At 44.5% G+C, this 17834-nt stretch overlaps 1 protein-coding gene across 1 annotated transcript in view; it reads left to right on the top strand.

Annotated features, from left to right (window-relative positions):
• Npepps (aminopeptidase puromycin sensitive) overlaps nt 1-16853 on the top strand; it is an 82113-nt gene extending 65260 nt beyond the window's left edge. Inside the window, exons 17-23 of the mRNA XM_051158442.1 lie at nt 368-587; nt 4475-4617; nt 5532-5588; nt 8926-9033; nt 9773-9928; nt 10762-10809; nt 16459-16853. Of these exons, the coding sequence (XP_051014399.1) occupies nt 368-587; nt 4475-4617; nt 5532-5588; nt 8926-9033; nt 9773-9928; nt 10762-10809; nt 16459-16611 (885 nt within the window). The 3' untranslated portion in view covers nt 16612-16853. The remainder of the gene's footprint in view (nt 1-367; nt 588-4474; nt 4618-5531; nt 5589-8925; nt 9034-9772; nt 9929-10761; nt 10810-16458) is intronic.
• The last annotated feature ends 981 nt before the right edge of the window (nt 16854-17834 follow it).

Below are 17834 nucleotides of genomic sequence, written 5' to 3'. Positions count from 1 at the left end.
GCCTTTGTCAAGAACCAGAGCCCCAACTCTTTTTGCAGCTTTTCTGAAAGTATTAAAAATTTTAAACATCAAAGTGATGCCCCAGAAACTGAGTAGAAACAAAAAGTTAACTAGTTATTATCAGTACCAAATTATGAAGTACAGTGTAATTTTTAAGGAGTTCTTTTATAAATAGAAAAGAAATTTATAAAAGATGTTGTCAAGATAGGATTTTTATTCTAGCAGTATTGTGAACTTACTGCGCCTCATTTCCTTAAAACAAACAAACAAAAATTACTAGCAGTAGATAACGCCTACTTGTGTGTGTGTTTTCTTTTGTCTTGTTTAGTTTGAAGGCTGAGCTAATTTGTGTTTTTTCCTGTCCCAGGCTCGAGCTGGAATCATTAGCACTGTAGAGGTTCTAAAAGTCATGGAGGCTTTTGTGAATGAGCCCAATTATACTGTGTGGAGCGACCTGAGCTGTAACCTGGGGATTCTTTCAACTCTCTTGTCCCACACAGACTTCTATGAGGAAATCCAGGAGTTTGTGAAAGATGTCTTTTCACCTATAGGAGAGAGACTGGGCTGGGACCCCAAGCCTGGAGAAGGTACTCTATGGGGAGAGAGTCTGTCTGAAGCTATTTTCTGTTCACTTGTGGTGAAATTGTTAGACTAGCAATGGCTTGGAACCCATGATTTTACTCTCTTCCTTCAGCACGGATCATCATACTTGGCAGGGGCCAGCTTTCCAAAATAAGGATTTTATTTGGTGTTTATGTGTGCTTTCCATGATTATGACTATAAACTTGTATCTTTTTCAAAAAGTGTCGCTTACATGTTGGAATGATGTGTGTTCCGTGTCTATTGGTGGCCTGGGTTCCATGTCTGGCAGGCCAGACCAGGCACTGTTTGCTTCCATAAGGGAACAGGAACCTGGAGAGCAAAGGTCCTGTTTCTCTTATTAGGAGCGGTTCTCTTATCAGGAACAACTTAGAGCTCCCAGGGTGAGGCCCGCACACTGGGCGGGGCTCCCAGGCTTACCTGGAGAGGTGGTAATAAATTTAGCCCTGGGTGTTAAAGTTAGTGCTTTTAAAATGAGATTGCTGGGATCAGACAGCAGTGGAGACTTGGGAGTTCCACAAGCCCTTGATGATACCAAAGCTGTTCCAGCCCTTTGTTTAGCTGCCATGCTAAGCACGGCAGAGGAAGCGGGCAGATACCCTAAACTGGCCAGAAGGCAGGGCAGGTGAGGCATAGGCCCAGCAAGGGCTTCACTGGTGGTCAGCACTGAGCTTGCTCAAGATGGAGCGGGCTTCAGTGGCTGCCAAGGCAGTTCTGCCATCGCTGCCCTGGACCCAGAATAAATGATGAGGCTCAGATAGTCTGTGGTGAGGCCTTTATTTTTGAGGATTGGGGACATTATAAACCTTGGGCAGTGGGAGAGGTTGCCAGGGTGATTGTGTTTGGTTCCCGGGGGCTAAGAATACCAGGGTACTTAATCTATATGTAACAAAACAGCCCTGTCATAAGAAGGAAAAACAGGTTGGGCATGGGCCTTTAATCTCAGCACTTTGGAGGCAGAGGCTGGTGGATTGCTGTGAGTTTGAGGACAGCCTGGTCTACAAAGCAAGTCCAGGACAGCCAAGGCTACACAGAGAAACCCTGTCCCAAAAAACCAAACCCAAAAAGCAGTACTTGATTATCCTATAGGTTGGAACAAATCTCCAGATACACCAAGACATCTTGTTAGTATAGGGTGGGTATCTCCCGGAATCCCCGGGTGCTTGCTGAACAGGTTTCTTTTTTTTTTTTTTTTTTGGTTTTTTGTTTTTTGGTTTTCTTCGAGACAGAGTTTCTCTGTGTATCCTTGGCTGTCCTAGACTCACTTCGTAGACCAGGCTGGCCTCGAACTCACAGTGATCTGCCTGCCTCTGCCTCTCAAGTGCTGGGATTAAAGGTATGCATCACCACACCTGGTTTGAACAGGTTTCTTATAAGGAAAGGGTCAGAGGTGTAATCTTCCCTGAGGGCTAGAGGTCCTGAGGGGCACCTACGGTTCCCCAGATCATCAGGCAAAGAGAGAGAGCCCCACTGAGAAAGGGCCCTTCTTCTTAAACCACTCAGAGGCTATCCAGAAATGCCAGACCTTAATACCAGGGTTCCACAATGGTGACTTGCAGGTTTTAAACACAATTATTTGTTGCCATCTGCTCCCTAAATCTTTTTTTTTTTTTTTTTTTTAGATTTATTTATTATGTATACAGTGTTCTGCCCACATGTGTGCCTGCAGGCCAGAAGAGGGCACCAGATCTCATTATAGACAGTTGTGAGCCATCATGTGGTTGCTGGGAATTGAACTCAGGACTTTTGGAAGAGCAGCCAGTGTTCTTATTTAACCTCTGAGCCATCTCTCCAGCCCCTTTCCTGCCAAATCTTTCTTTCTTTTTTTTTTTTTTTTTTTTTGGTTTTTCGAGACAGGGTTTATCTGTGTAGCCTTGGTCATCCTGGACTCACTTTGTAGATCAGGCTGGCCTCGAACTCACAGCGATCCGCCTGCCTCTGCCTTCCGAGTGCTGGGATTAAGGGTGTGCGCCACCACGCCCGGCGCCTGCCAAATCTTAATCTAGGTGTTTTTTTCTTTTTCTAGTGCTGGGTTTAAACCTAGGGGCTAAGTCTGTGCTAAACTCTGCCAATGAGCTAGCTACTCCCAGACCATTAATCTGAGACTGTTAAATAAGAACATTAATAGTAGCAAGTTCTGGCCTTCATTGATTCAACTAATATTTATGTAACTAGTAAAAGGTGCTATTTTAGAAGCTGCTGGTAGGGGTGCGCAAAGCATTGCACTGTATAACATATTCTAGAGGGAGACAGCAAACAAGTTAGATTAAGGTGGTAAAAAGTATCAAAAAGAAAAATTAGTGTGAATAAGGAGGACTGAGCCGGAATTTTATAAAATAGTTGGGGAAAATCATCACTAATTAGCTGATCTTTGAGCAGAACTGAAAGAGAGATACAAGAATACAGCAAATTATTATAAGACCAGAGGGACTAGCAGGCACAAGAATCTGAAGCAAGAGTTAGCCAGAGTGTTTAAAGAAAAATTGAAAGGCTGCTAAGGTCAGGACCATGGAGACCCATGGTAAGTCGCTCATCTCCTGTAGGGAGTGTGGACTATAGCAAGTGATACAAGATGCTAGTTTTAAAACTGTTGAGCAGAGGAGCATGATTTGATTTGTGTGACTATGAAGAACAAACTGAAGGAAAACTATTTGGAAGGCTAAAACTAAAATGATTTGGTGGAGGATTGAGTGTGGTAGAAAGAAGGCTCATCAGATAAAACTACTCAGGCAGGCAGTGGTGGTGCAGATCTGTAAGTTCCAGGACAGCCAGAGATGTTGTACAGAGGAACCCTGTCCAGAAAAACAACCCCCACCCCCATACACACACACAAAAAAAAAACCCTGCTTGTTAGAGGGACAAAGTTCCAGGCCAGCCAGTGTTGCATAGTAAGATCCTCTCTTAAAAAGCATATAAGCTGGGCATGGTGCCACGTGCCTTTAATCCCAGCACTCAAGAGGCAGAGGCAGGTGGATCGCTATGAATTCGAGGCCAGCCTGGTCTACAAAGTGAGTCCAAGACAGCCAAGGCTACACAAAGAACCCTGTCTCGAAAAACTAAAAGAAAAAGAAGAAAAGAGGGAGAGAAGGTGGATGAGTGGCTCCTAAGGATAACGCCCAAGGTTGACCTTTGCTCATGTATGGTCACACAAATATGTACCCATATGTACCCAGACACAAAACCATCACAGGAGCTGGAGAGCTGGCTCAACAGTTAAAAACACTTACAGCTCTTGCAGAGCGTCAAGTTTGGTTCCCAACACCCACACAGAGGCTCACAACCATCTATCTGTAATTCCAGTTTAAGGGTAGCCAACTACCATTCTAATCTAAGCTATATCCCCAAAGGCCTCTGGCGTGCTCTACCACAAAGCTACATCTGTGACCGTTGATGGAGGCTTCATTTATGGTGACAGTGATGCTGAATTGGGGAGGGTGCTTACTGGTAACTCGGCATGTCGTGGAAGAAGCAGCCACTGAATTCTCATCTAAAGATCTAAGGCTTCAGTTTGTTGTACAAAGAGCGTTCTAGTGCCATGTGGGCCTTTAAAAAAAAATCTTGGGCCAAATCTGCATGATATAAGCCTCTCCTTTTCACATGTATTCATCAGCAGTATATATACTTAACTACATTAGTAGATAGACTCTGGCAACTGGTACTTGTGAGTCCAGACAAAGTCAGCAAGTTTGTTGGCTTGTCTAGTATGTTTATTCCTTCCCTCTTACAATTTGGTAGATTAAGTCCTGTTCACTTAAGTATTAGAGGAATTGATTGTGTTTGTTCAAGACTTGATATAACAGTTACAAAATATTCAGGCAGTTCATTAATGAAAGCAGGTTCTTCAAGTAGTCTTGTGTCTTCGCTTCTCAATCAGGTCATCTAGATGCACTCCTGAGGGGCTTGGTGCTGGGCAAACTGGGGAAAGCAGGCCATAAGGCAACTTTGGAGGAAGCCCGGCGTCGGTTTAAGGAGCACGTGGAAGGGAAACAGACTCTTTCTGCTGATCTGAGGAGTCCTGTAAGTTATCTTAGTAAACGGCCTGGAACGCTGGGTTTGGTGGTGCAGTCCTTCAGTCCCAGCACTCAGGGAGCCAAGGCAGGCAGAGCTCTGAGCTTCAGGCCAGCGTGGGCTGTGTATACAGTGAGACCCAGTCTAGGGGGAAATTTTTCCTTTGACTTCTAGGTGTTTTAGTCTGTAAAGCTAAAATTGACCTAAAAATGGACCCTCAGACCCCTACACAAATGTTACTTAGCAGCATATCAGTGCTGCAAGATGATTAACTTTGTGCAGAGAGAACTGGTGCAAGCTATTGTCAGAACATGTCAGCCTCACCAGTAGTCTTATTATTGATGGATAACCACAGTCTGTGCTTTTGTAACTTTTTGTTTTGTTTTGTTTTGTTTTGTTTTGTTTTGTTTTGTTTTTCGAGACAGGGTTTCTCTGTGTAGCCTTGGCTGTCCTGGACTCGCTTTGTAGACCAGATTGGCCTTGAACTCACAATAATCTGCCTCTGCCTCCCGAGTGCTGAACTTTTTTTTTTTAAAGAGCCAGGGTTTCTCTGTGTAGCCTTAGCTGACCTGGACTTGATTTGTAGACCAGACTGGCCTCAAACTCACAGAGATTTGACTGCCTCTGACTCCCTGGGATTACACAAGTGTATGCCACCATCGCCAGGCATAACAATATTCTTTTAAACTGGCCTTATGTCCTATGTTGTTATATTTTTCCAGACAGAGTCTATGTAGCCCACAGAGGGCTTGGACTTACAGTCTTTCTCCTGCCTCATCCTACCTCCCGTTCCCCACCCCTAGTGCTAAGACAGCCGACTTCTGCCAACGTGTCCAGCTGCTTTTTATCTTAGCATTAGACTGTTTATAACAAAACATGTATAGCTCAAATGGCTTCTCTTTTCCCCTGGCGTTGTTTTGTAGGTTTATCTTACTGTGTTGAAGCATGGTGATGGCACTACCTTAGACGTTATGCTAAAGGTAAGTGTCTTTGGAAAGGCTTCCAGATTCCTGCTTTTGAATTGGATCTACCTAGTACCACGTAATAGTTTGGGGAGTCGGGGAAAGCCTGGGCAAAGACAGACATGTGCTGGATTTGGCTTGTAATCACAGGTATTAAGGAGGTTGAAGCAGAAGGACAGAAAATTTAGGGTCTACCTGGCCGTGGGATGAGTTCAAGGTCAGACTGGGCAATTGTGAGGCCCCTACTCAGTACAGATAAAAGAGCTCAGGGAGTATGGGAGAGTTGGCCAGCATATTGTGGGACCTAGCCCGCAGTACCACAAACCCTAGGGAAAGAAAGGCATGGAGAGAAGAGCGGCCTGTACAAGGTCTATTGGGGTGTTTCCAAAGATGCTACACTCATTTTTCAGGGTTGTTTGGTTTGTTTGTTTGTTTGTTTATTATGTGTACAGTATTCTGCTTGCATGCCAGTAGAGGGCACCAGATCACCATTATAGATGGTTGTGAGCCACCATGTGCTTGCTGAGAATTGAACTCAGGACCTTTGGAAGAGTAGTCAGTGCTCTTCTGAGCCATCTCTCCAGCCTCAATTAGGTTCATTTGAGGTTTTGTTTGTTTGTTTGACTTTGTTTTTTTTGTTTTGTTTTGTTTTTTAGAGACAGGTTTTCTCTGTCTCTGTCTGTCCTAGGTTCTCTTTGTAGACCAGGCTGGCCTTGAAGTCGCAGAGATCTACCTGCCTCTGCCTCCAGAGTGCTGGGACTAGAGGCATGCGAAACCATGCCTGCCATTTTGTTTTGTTTGTTTGTTTTTTCTTCCACCTCACTTTGTAACTGAAGCTGGCTTACAACTCTTCGTCTTCCTTCCACCTTCCCACACAGTACTCAGATTACAGAGAGCACAGGTTTAACCTATCAAAAAGCAGGATCTTACACGGTATTCAGGTCGCCCTTGAACTTACTCTCTAATGACAGGCCTTGAACTAAGCCTCCTATAGCCCACCCCACCCCCGCCCCTCACCAGCAGCCAGGGTCACAGCTTATACTGCTACCAAGTCCCAGAGAGAGAGCTACCTAGGTCAGTGGTTCCCAGCTTTCCCTACTGCTGGGACCCTTTAATACAACTCATGTTGTAATGACCCCCAATCATAAAAGTATTTTCACTACTATAATTTGCTATTGTTATGAATTATAACATAAATATCTGTATCTACTGGTCTTAGGTGACCCCTGTGAAAGGGTTATCTGGGCAGTGGTGGCACACACCTTTAATTCCAGCGCTTGGGAAACAGGCAGGCGGATTGCTGTGAGTTTGAGACCAGCCTGGGTACACAGAGAAACACTGTTTCCAAAAACCGAGATTGGGGTGGGGGACAAAGGAGGAAGAGAGGGTTGTTTTCTCTTGGTAATTTAGTAATGAACAATTTTATTTATTTATTTATTTTTTTTTTTTTTGGTTTTAGAGATTTATTTATTATTTATGCAATATTCTGCCCTCATGTGTGGCTATATGCCAGAAGAGAGCATTAGATCAAATTATAGATAGTTGTGAATTACCATGTGGTTGCTGGGAATGGAACTCAGGACTTTTAGAAGAACAGACAATGCTATTAACCTCTGAGTCATCTTTCAAGTCCCCAAAACTTAAATTATTTTAAAATAGTTGCTATTAGTCATGTGAGGAGGCGCACTCAGGAAGCAGAGGCAGGTAGATTGCTATGAGTTTAAGGCCAGCTTTGGTCTACAAAGCGAGTCTTAGGACAGCCAGGGCTGTTACACAGGAAAAAAAAAACCTGTCTCGAAGAACAAATAACAACAATAATAATGTTGTTGTTGTTGTTAATTATTCCTACTGTCTTGAACTGTGATATTAGAGTGCCATCTAGTGGATATGTGTTACATGTCCTCTGGGAGAAAAAATGCTTCCTAAATATATTCCTTGAATATATTGGACCTTCAGAAGACTCAGGAGGCAAGGGACAGGGGATTTGTCTCAAATTTGAGGCCAATCTAATCTACATAAGGAGTTCTAGACTATCCAGGACTGCATAGTGAGACCCCGTCTCAAAACAGAAAAAGCATTAGATAATAAATATTCTGGGTTTTCTATTTTTTTTCTTTTCATTAAATGTGTATGAGTGTTTTTGCCTGCGTGTATTTCTTTGTACCACATGTGTGCCTGGTGCCCTACCTAGCTCGGAAGAGGGCTTCTGATTCCTCTGAAGCTATTGTTAACAAGTGGTTGTGAGCCATCGTGGGTTGCTTCAAACTGCACCCCAGGTTCCCTGCAAGAGCAGCCAGTTCTCGTGGCTTCAGAGCTGTCTCTCTAACCCCAAATATTCTTATGGACTCTGAGGTACTGAAAAGATGATTCCTTTTTTTTTTGTTTGTTTGTTTGTTTTTTGTTTTTCGAGACAAGGTTTCTCTGTGTAGCCTTGGCTGTCCTGGACCCGCTTTGTAGACCAGGCTGGCCTCGAACTCACAGCGATCCACCTGCCTCTGCCTCCCGCGTGCTGGGATTAAAGGTGTGCGCCACCACGCCCGGCTTAGATGATTCCATTTTATAGGTAAAAAGTTTACTGCACAGCAGAACACCTGAGTTTGGATTCCGTGTGTAAGAGCCAGGTGCAGTGGTGCCCTTCTCTGTAGCCCAGCACTGAGTGGATAGAGGTGGGCAGAACGTACAGGCCAGCTAGCCTACAGGGTCATTGACAGAGCCTGACCCAAAGAGACAAGATGGACAGCAATACAGGAAGCCTCGGCATTGGCCTCCACCCTCTAAGGGTGAGCGTAGCTGCAAGCATGAGCACATCTTAGGCACACCACTGTAAGCCGTGTTCAGTAGTCTGTCTTTTGGGGGTCGGGGACAGGGTCTCATATAGCCAAGGTTGTTCTGAAACTGTACCCAAGATGTCCTCAGGTGTCTGATCCTTCTGCTTCTACTTCCCCAGGGTTAATTTATCTTTTCTTAAATAAGTAAATAATTGTAGCCAGCTACTATATGTCTAGATTACTTTCAGCTTCTATTATTACAGGCTAAATTGATGATGTTTGGTGATAGTGCATCCATCTCATGCAAAGTGATGTAAAGAGTTTGACCATGGCAGCCTTGCTCTTTAGATCTTGATGTTAGACTCTGCAAAGCTGAGACACTGTTTAGCTGGTGCACATGCACGTCCAGTGGCTCACTGCTTTGCTAGATGTCGGTTTTGGTGCCCATGTGTTATGAAGAAGGTCTCTGTGGTGTAGTGTTCCGCCAGTCTTGCACGGTGAGCGGGCAGAAGTTACTCCTGATTGGAAGACAAGCTGGTAGACTCCAGGGAAGCACTAACTATTCCTCTTTATTTTTTTCCTTGTAGCTCCACAAACAAGCTGATATGCAAGAAGAGAAAAACCGAATTGAAAGAGTTCTTGGGGCTACTCTTTCACCTGAACTGATTCAAAAAGTCCTCACTTTTGCACTTTCAGTAAGTTATGAGTTACATTTCAAGAGAAGTGGCGTTCAGATTAAAAGCAGCGGTGCACACTCTTAATCCCAGCGCTTAAGAGGCAGGGGCAAGCAGATATCTTATTTCGAGGCAGCTTGGTCTACAGAGCCAGTTTCAGGACAGCAAGGGCTACATAGTGAGACCGGAGAGGGAGAGGAAAGGGTGTGCTGGTGTGAGCTTTCGGTTTTGTTTTCAGTTTTTTATTTGCTTTATTTCATCTGTGGCAGGATTGGGGTAGGATGAGAGGAGCTGAGTGGCTCTTCCTTTCATCTATGGTTTCCAGAGACTAAGTCAGGCTGTGAGGCTGGCTGCTGTGCTGGCCCTTTAGCTCCCACTAAGAGTGAGAATTAGAATAGGCTGAGGAGGAAGTGTGCCTTTAGTATACCTTTCACCTCCCTGGAAATGAGTGTCTTCCCTGGTACCAGAAGATAGCCTTTTTTTCTTTTTCTTTCTTTTTTTTTTTTTTTAAGATTTATTTATTTATTATAATGTATACAGTGTTCTCCCTGCATATGCACCTACAGGCCAGAAGAGGGCACCAGATCACATTCTAGATGGTCTTGAGCCACCATGAGGTTGCTGGGAATTGATTTCAGGACTTCTGGAAGTGCAGACAGTGCTCTCAACCTCTGAACCCCACAGCCAGTGTTCTTAACCACTGAGCAATCTCTTGATAGCCAGACTTCTAATTCTTTTTTGTTCTTTGTTTGATTTTTAGGAAGAGGTACGTCCACAGGACACTGTGTCTGTAATTGGTGGAGTAGCTGGAGGCAGCAAGCATGGGAGGAAAGCTGCTTGGAAATTCATAAAGGACAACTGGGAAGAGCTTTATAACCGATACCAGGGAGGGTTCTTAATATCCAGACTAATAAAGGTATGTGGGAGTCTTGAGGAGCTTGCTAATCTCAAATTATTGAGTAATTATCATCTATTAAGGCTGGGCAGTGGTGGCGCACACCTTTAATCCCAGCACTGGGGGCGTGGGGGTGGGCAGAGGCAGGCAGATCACTGTGAGTTCAAGACCAGCCTGGTCTGCAAAGCAAGTCCAGGACGGCCAAGGCTACACAGGGAAACCCTGTCTCAAAAAACAAAAACAACAAACAACAAACAAACCAATGTGATCTATTAGACAGTGGTTCTCACCTTCCCTAACGCCAGCTCTTTAGTGCAGCTCCTCATGTTGGTGGTGGTTCCAGCTGTAGTGATTTAATTGATACCTCATAACTAACTTTGCTGCTGTTATCCACTGTAATGTAAATATCTGATATGTGACTCCTGTGGAGGTTGTGACCCACAGGCTGGGACCCTCTGTATTACACCCAAAAGTTAGGGTCTTTGCTCTGTAAAAGGTCCTTCAGCCAGGTATGACGAACCATGCTTATAACTCAGCACTGTAAGCTGAGGCAGAAGGATTGCTGTGAGTTGGTAACTATCCAGGACTATATAATAGACCCAAACCCTACACCTGCCCTCGAATAGAGTTCCTCAAGGGCTTTGGTTGCAACTCAGTCATAGGCCGGCTCTGGACTAGGCGCAGAGTTCAAGCCCAAGCCAAAAAGATTTGTTTTGTGAGTGTGCAGGCTCACCTTATCATCTCTGCAAACCAGAGTGGGAGAGAACAGATGGTTTGTCTTTAAGGGAAGTGGAAGGTTGTTCCTAGTCTCTTTGTTTCTCTAAACTGTTTAAAACCTTTGGTTTTGTTTTCAGCTGTCAGTTGAGGGATTTGCAGTTGATAAAATGGCTGGAGAAGTTAAGGTAAGGAAAGTACTGTTTATTTATTTATTTATTTATTTTAATTCATATTACATCTCAATGGTTACCCCCTCCCTTGTATCCTCCCATTTTCCCCTTACTCCCCTCCCCTATGACTGTGACTGAGGGGGACTTCCTCCCCCTGTATATGCTCATAGGGTATCAAGTCTCTTCTTGGTAGCCTGCTACCCTTCCTCTGAGTGCCACCAGGTCTCCCCATCCAGGGAACGTGGTCAAATATGGGGCACCAGAGTTTGTGTGAAAGTCAGACCCCACTCTCCACTCAACTGTGAAGAATGTCCTGTCCATTGGGGTGCTGTTTACTTACTTTTCTCTCTCTCTCTTTTATTTTTATTTTTTTCTTTTTTTCTTTTTTTTGGGGGGGGGGGTTCGAGACAGGGTTTCTCTGTGTAGCCTTGGCCATCCTGGACTCACTTTGTACCCATGCTGGCCTCGAACTCACAGTGATTCGCCTGCCTCTGCCTCCTGAGTGCTGGGATTAAAGGCGTGCGCTGCCACGCCCGGCTCTACTTTTTACTTTTCAATCCAGGACATAAATAAACCTAGTTCCCTTCTTTCTTGCTCTCTCTTTTTTTTTTTTTTTTTTTTTTTAAAACTTACTTTATTTTGTGTGTATGAATGTTTTACCTGCATGTGTGTGTGTACCGTGTGCTTGCTTGGTACCCATGGATATCAGAAGAGGGCATCAGATCCCCTACATATAGAGTTCTAGGAAGTTGAGCCACCATTTGAATGCTAGAAATCGAGGTTCTCTGCTCGAGCAGCAAGTGCCTGTCACCTGAAGCTCTTCACCCCCTTGAACCTCATTTAATGAGTGTTGGGATGATCTGCTTTTGTGTGTCCTTGTTGCATAGAAAAAGAAAGATGTGAGGCTAGAGAGATGGCTCAGAGGTTAAGAGCACTGGCTGTTCCCACAGAGGTCTTGAGTTCAAGTACCAGCAACCACATGGTGGCTCACGACCTTCTATAATGTGATCTGATGCCCTCTTCTGGCCTGCAGGTGTACATGTAGACAGAACATTGTACATAATAAATGAATAAATCTTAGAAAGAAAAGAAAAGAAAAAAAAAAACAGCTGTGACTTTCCTTTCAATATCTGAAGAATTTGGAGAGATAATCAGTTTGGGGTAGACCCTGGACCTAGTAAACATCAGTATTTTAAGTCCATTATACTTTAAACTTCATTATAATATCTTTTTAAATTTTTTTGGTTTTTTTGAGACAGAGTTTCTCTGTGTAGCCTTGGCTGTCCTGTACTCACTTTGTAGACCAGACTAGCCTCGAACTCAGAGCAATGTCCACCTGCCTCTGCCCCTTGAGTACTGCGATTAAAGGTGTGCGCCACTATGTCCTGCTCATAATGTAATTTTTTAAAAAGAGTTTATTACTTATTTTATGTGTGAGTACTCTGTCTGCATGTATACCGGCATAGCAGAAGAGGGCATCAGATCCCAGTATAGATGGCTGTGAGCCACCATGTGGTTGCTGGGACTTGAACTCAGGGCCTTTGGAAGAGCAGCTGGTACTTTTAACCTCTGAGCCATCTCACCAGTCCCTAAAAAAATGTTTTTTTAAAAGATCTACTTTATTTATTTATTTAGGTTTTTTTTTTTTTTTTAAAGATTTATTTATTTATTATGTATACAGTATTCTGCCTGCATGTATGCTTACAGGCCAGAAGGGGGCACCAGATCTCATTATAGATGGTTGTGAGCCACCATGTGGTTGCTGGGAATTGAACTCATGACCTCTGGAAGAGCAGCCAGTGCTCTTAACCTCTGAGCCATCTCTCTAGCCCTTATTTAGGTTTTTTGAGACAGGGTTTCTCTGTGTAGTCTTGGCTGTCCTGGACTCACTTTGTAGACCAGGCTGACCTCAAACTCAGCGATCCACCTGCCTTGCCTCCCGAGTGCTGGGATTAAAGGCATGTGCCACTACGCCTGGCTCTTTTTCATTATTTATACAGTATTCTGCTCATGTGTGTACCTACACACCAGAAGAAGCCACCAGATCTCATTGTAGATGGTTGTGAGCCACCACGTGGTTGCTGGGAATTGAACTCAGGACCTTTGGGAGAACAGACAATGTTAACCTCTGAGCCATCTCTTCAGCCCTTCTTCCAGACAATATTGAGAGCTATGATCTCACTATGGCTCATTGTAGGAGCTGTTGTTAGGGATAAGTTGGTTTTTTTGTTTGTTTGTTTGTTTTTGGTGGGGGAGGTTCGAGACAGGGTTTCTCTGTGTAGCCTTAGCTGTCCTGGACTCACTTTGTAGACCAGGCTGGCCTTGAATTTACAGCGATCCAACTGCCTCTTCCTCCCTCTGCCTCTGCTGGGATTAAAGGCAGGTGCCACCATGCCCGGCAGGGATAATTTTTATAGCCAGGTACCCTTCATCTGATGAGTTAGTCTTTTTCCCTCTCACTAGGACAGGCAGGCCTGTGCCATTTTCTGGTTGCTGTTGCCAGATGTTTTGTTTGCTGTGAAACCAAATGAGCTTTAAATAACTTTTAGTAATAAACTTGGAAGGAGTTTTACTCTATGAAAAATGTAAAACTGTGGTGTTTAAGTGCATGTGGAGCAGCACTTTAAACCTCTGGTCGGTTCGTTGCGCTTGTTGGGATTCTGAAGTGCCCTGGGCCCTGCCTGTGAAGTGGTTTTTCTTTTTCTTTTTCTTTTTGTTGTGTTTTGTTTTGGTTTTGGTTTTTCAAGACAGGGTTTCTCTGTGTAGCTTTGGTTGTCCTAGACTCAATTTGTAAACAAGGCTGGCCTTGAACTCACAGCGATCCACCTGCCTTGCCTCCTGAGTGCTGGGATTAAAGGCGTGCGCCACCACATCTGGCTGCTCATTTGTTTTCTTATCCTGCAAATATTTCTCATAGACAAGTAACTGAAGCTTAGAGCAGTTAAGTTTGACCAAGCCTGTCCTCAGCTTCTATATGTGCCATATGTCATGCAAGGTCTTTAACACTGGGACTTGGCAGTCACCTACAAAAATTCATACTTAAGAGCCATGAACTCAGAAGCAGTCCCTGTTCAAAAGCCTCACCTTCCAAATCCCATTAACATATTATATAGGAGAGGGTGCAGTACAGAACCCACCACATGGTTAGGGTGAATGTTTTATTCTGAGTAAGAGGGAGAAAATACCCAGAGATATTCAGCTGAGTCAGAACAGAGAGAAACAGTAGGCTGGGCGTGGCCAGGGCTGTGTGCACAAAGAAGGGACAGGGATGAGATGGGAGGGGGGCAGTGGGGGGGGCAGCAGGAGAGAGCCGGCGGTGGGTGGGGAAGCCTTGTGCTCATGTGGAGAACAAAGGGTGTCTGGGCAGAGGGAAGCCTAGAGAGCTGGGGGGGCTAGGACTCGAGCCTAGAGGCTTTGAAATGTTGACTTTCGAGTGACAATTAAAGGACCCTGGAGGCCACACATGCTTTAATATGCAGTTTTAGTCCCTGTTCTATTCCTGTGAAGACAGGGATGACCAAGACAGCTTATAAAAGACAGAATTTAAGTGGGGACTTGCTTGCTGTATCAGGGGTTTGGTCCATTACCATGGCGGGGAACATGGAACTGTAGCTGAGAGCCGCAGCCTGGGACACAGCACTGGGCCTGGCTCTGGCTTCTGAAACCTCACAACTCTTCCCCCAGTGATACACATCCTCCAGCAAGATCACCTCCTAATCCCTCTACTCCCTCAGGGCTAAACATTCAAGTATGTGAGCCTAGTTCACAACATCCTGAGAAATGTTGGCTTTCATCACCAGAAATCCTTCTATTGGCCAGCTTGAGCTCATTTCTACACATACAGAGGGCCTGCGACCTAACAGATACAACTCTGAGAACTAGGTTCCCAGGAAATGAAGAGTAGGGGTAGGGGACCCTTCCAGTGCCAGCAGCAGGATGTTGAAAAGGACAGCGAAGTCAGGGCTTTTCGAGTCTTGGTTAGGGCCAGAGAAAAAGTGCATCATGAGCCGGGCGTGGTGGCGCACACCTTTAATCCCAGCACTCGGGAGGCAGAGGCAGGCGGATCGCTGTGAGTTCAAGGCCAGCCTGGTCTACAAAGTGAGTCCAGGACAGCCAAGGCTACACAGAGAAACCCTGTCTCAAAAAACAAAAAAAAAAAAGTGCATCATGCCGAACCTGATGGTAATTTGGATTCCCCAGGATCCATATGGTGGAAGATGAGCTGTAACTCCTGGGGGTTGTCCATCTGACCTGTGTCTCACTGCGACACACCAAGCCCTTAAATATATTGGAGGTAGCATAGTGTCTCTGGGTTTAAGAACACTTGCTGCACCCGTGCTGGCTGAGTCACAACACTTACACCTCCAACCTTAGACCACCCAGTGTTCCTGGCCTCCAAAATGCATGTGTGCTCGCACACACATACACACATGTATACTTAAATAAAGTTAAATCTTCAAAAATGGGCCACACATTTAATCCTAGCTTGGGTGACAGAGGCAGGTGGATCACTTGTGAGTTTAAAGCCAACCTGATCTAGAGCAAGTTCCTGCACAGCCAGGGCTACACAGAGAAACCCTGTGTGTGTGTGTGTGTATGCATGCACGCATAAATAGATAAATATATAGAATCTTCAAAAAAACAAAACAAGGCCGGACGTGGTGGCACACATGCCTTTAATCCCAGCACTTGGGAGGCAGAGGCAGGCAGATCTGCAAAGCGAGTTCAGAACAGCCAAGATAACACAAAGAAACCTTGTCTCAAAAAACCAAAAACACAGCCTAGTCTACAAAAGGAGTTCAGGACAGCCAGGGCTACATAGAGAGACTCTGTTTCAAAAAAACAAAACAAATGTAGGGCCTAGAGAGATGATTTAGCAATTAAGAACTCTTGACTGCTCTTCCAGAGGCCTTGTTCAAGTCCCAGCAACCACATGACAGCTCACAACTGTCTAGAACTGCAGTCCTATGAGATCCCATGCACTCTTCTCATATGCAGACATATATGGAAACAGAATTCCCACATACATAAGCACATCTTTTTAAAAGATTAGATTGTGAATGAAGTGAGAGGAAAGGCAGTTAAATAGACTTGAGGAGCACAGAGGGGTCTGAGCATGCCATGCTCTGGAGGGGCCTGCCTTGCTCTTCCAAAGCTGTGCTTCTCTGCAGAGAAAAGCCTACTGGGGCCACGGGTGGCAGCTGAGAGCCGGAAATATAGCTGGTGTGTAAGTATAAAACAGATTTTGGAGACTATGTAAGAAATAGAATATAAAAATCTAAATTTTTAAATATATTTGGAGTAATGTTTTTTATGTCTAGTTAAATAAATCATTTTATTGAGAAAGAAAGAACTGCATAATCAAGTTATTGAATAAGTTCGATGTTTTCAGTAGGTTTGTGATTGCATACTGGACTCTGCTTGCAGCCTGTGTGGGGCCATGAAGTGGGCAGGCTGGAAGACAATTAGCATTTTAAGAACCAGCAGGTTCCATCTCTTTCAGGTTTTGATCAGGTTTTATGCATTCATTTGTTAAGGAAGGATTCCTGTATTGTAGGCCCAAGGAGTTGTTTATTCCAGCCTGTGATGGCAGTAGTCAATTCTCATGATGAACTTCTCGCTGTTGCTAACAGTGGTTCTGCATTCTGGATTGTTTTATACCAGGCTTTCTTCGAGAGTCACCCAGCTCCTTCAGCTGAGCGTACCATCCAGCAGTGTTGTGAAAATATCCTGCTGAATGCTGCTTGGCTAAAGCGAGATGCTGAGAGCGTTCACGAGTACCTCCTTCAGCGGAAGGCTTCCCCACCCTCAGTGTGAAGCCTCCACACCACGTCTCGCTGCCTCTCTGCACAGATGAGGTGGAGCTACCAAACAGCTGATTCACATGCCAAGAATTTGGAGTCTTACACCAGTGGGGGTTGGACAATGAATGTAGTTAACTGGTTCCTGCTCACACTCCAGAATTAAATTCTATTGAAAAAGGAAAATCAGCAATTCAGCAAAAAATAAAATAAAATAAAAATGTAAATATGATAGTAATAAACTAGAGCATAACGAAACTGTGAAACTTCCTGAAGCCTGTCATGGTTCCAAGTGTTGAACACTCTCCTGTTAGTGACGGAATTGTTTTATAGCCTACCAGAAGAGGGTTTTTGTGAAGTGGGTTCTCCATGCTGCCTGACAAGCCGGGTATGTCCATTGCTGGGGATGCTGACCAGAAGGCTAATCCTGGCTCACACAGTGTGCAGTTTGTGCATAATTCCAAGTGGGTTTTCTTTGTCCTTTTTGGCGTGGGAACTGACCAGGAAGGTATCTTTTCCTGCAAAACTCAATCTGAACCAAGGATTGTAGTTCCTTCTTGCTTCCCTTCTGTGTGATTCCCCACCCACCTAAAAGAAGTAATGAAAAGCTTAAAAAAAAAAAAAAAAAAAAAAACACGACCCCCTGCCCCTCCCCCATCTTTAGTTCTGCCCCAACCTTGACCCTCTCCTTAGAGATAACAAGAAACATCTTGACAGCCACATTAAATAAGAGGCATTGATATACTTTTATTTTCTTCAAGATAACCTTTAAGAACCCTGAAATGCATAATAGGTGAGAAAGTAGAAATAAAGACTATCGGCCAAGCCTTTCTGCTGGAGTGATTCTGCTCAAAATGGTCCCAGTTACCTGACAGGCCAAATGCTGCGCCTTCCGAACAGTATCAGTGAGCTCTGGCTCGACAGCTTGTACGGATGAGGGGCCAGTAGGGACTGCCGTGGAGCCAGGAGTCTGCCCACTGCATCCCCAGTGTGCCCACTAACGAGCCTCGCCACCTAGCCCAGTGTGTTTTTACTAAGTCTCAGCCCCTTCCTCCCTCCACCCCTTTCTGTTCCTTTTATTTTTCTTGATTTTTTTTTTTTTTGTGTGTGTGTGTGTGTGTGTTAACAGAAATTCATATTTGGTGTGGCTTAATGTATTTCAGAAGGTCATCAGATTGTGAGATTGCTTCCTTGAAACATTTTTGTGCTATTGTTTTAAAAAATAATAATTAAAAACCA

This window comes from Acomys russatus, chromosome 16 (assembly GCF_903995435.1).
Source record: "Acomys russatus chromosome 16, mAcoRus1.1, whole genome shotgun sequence".
Taxonomy (NCBI): domain Eukaryota; kingdom Metazoa; phylum Chordata; class Mammalia; order Rodentia; family Muridae; genus Acomys; species Acomys russatus.
Note: the sequence above shows the minus strand (reverse complement) of the source record. Positions and strands in the feature narration are given on the sequence as shown.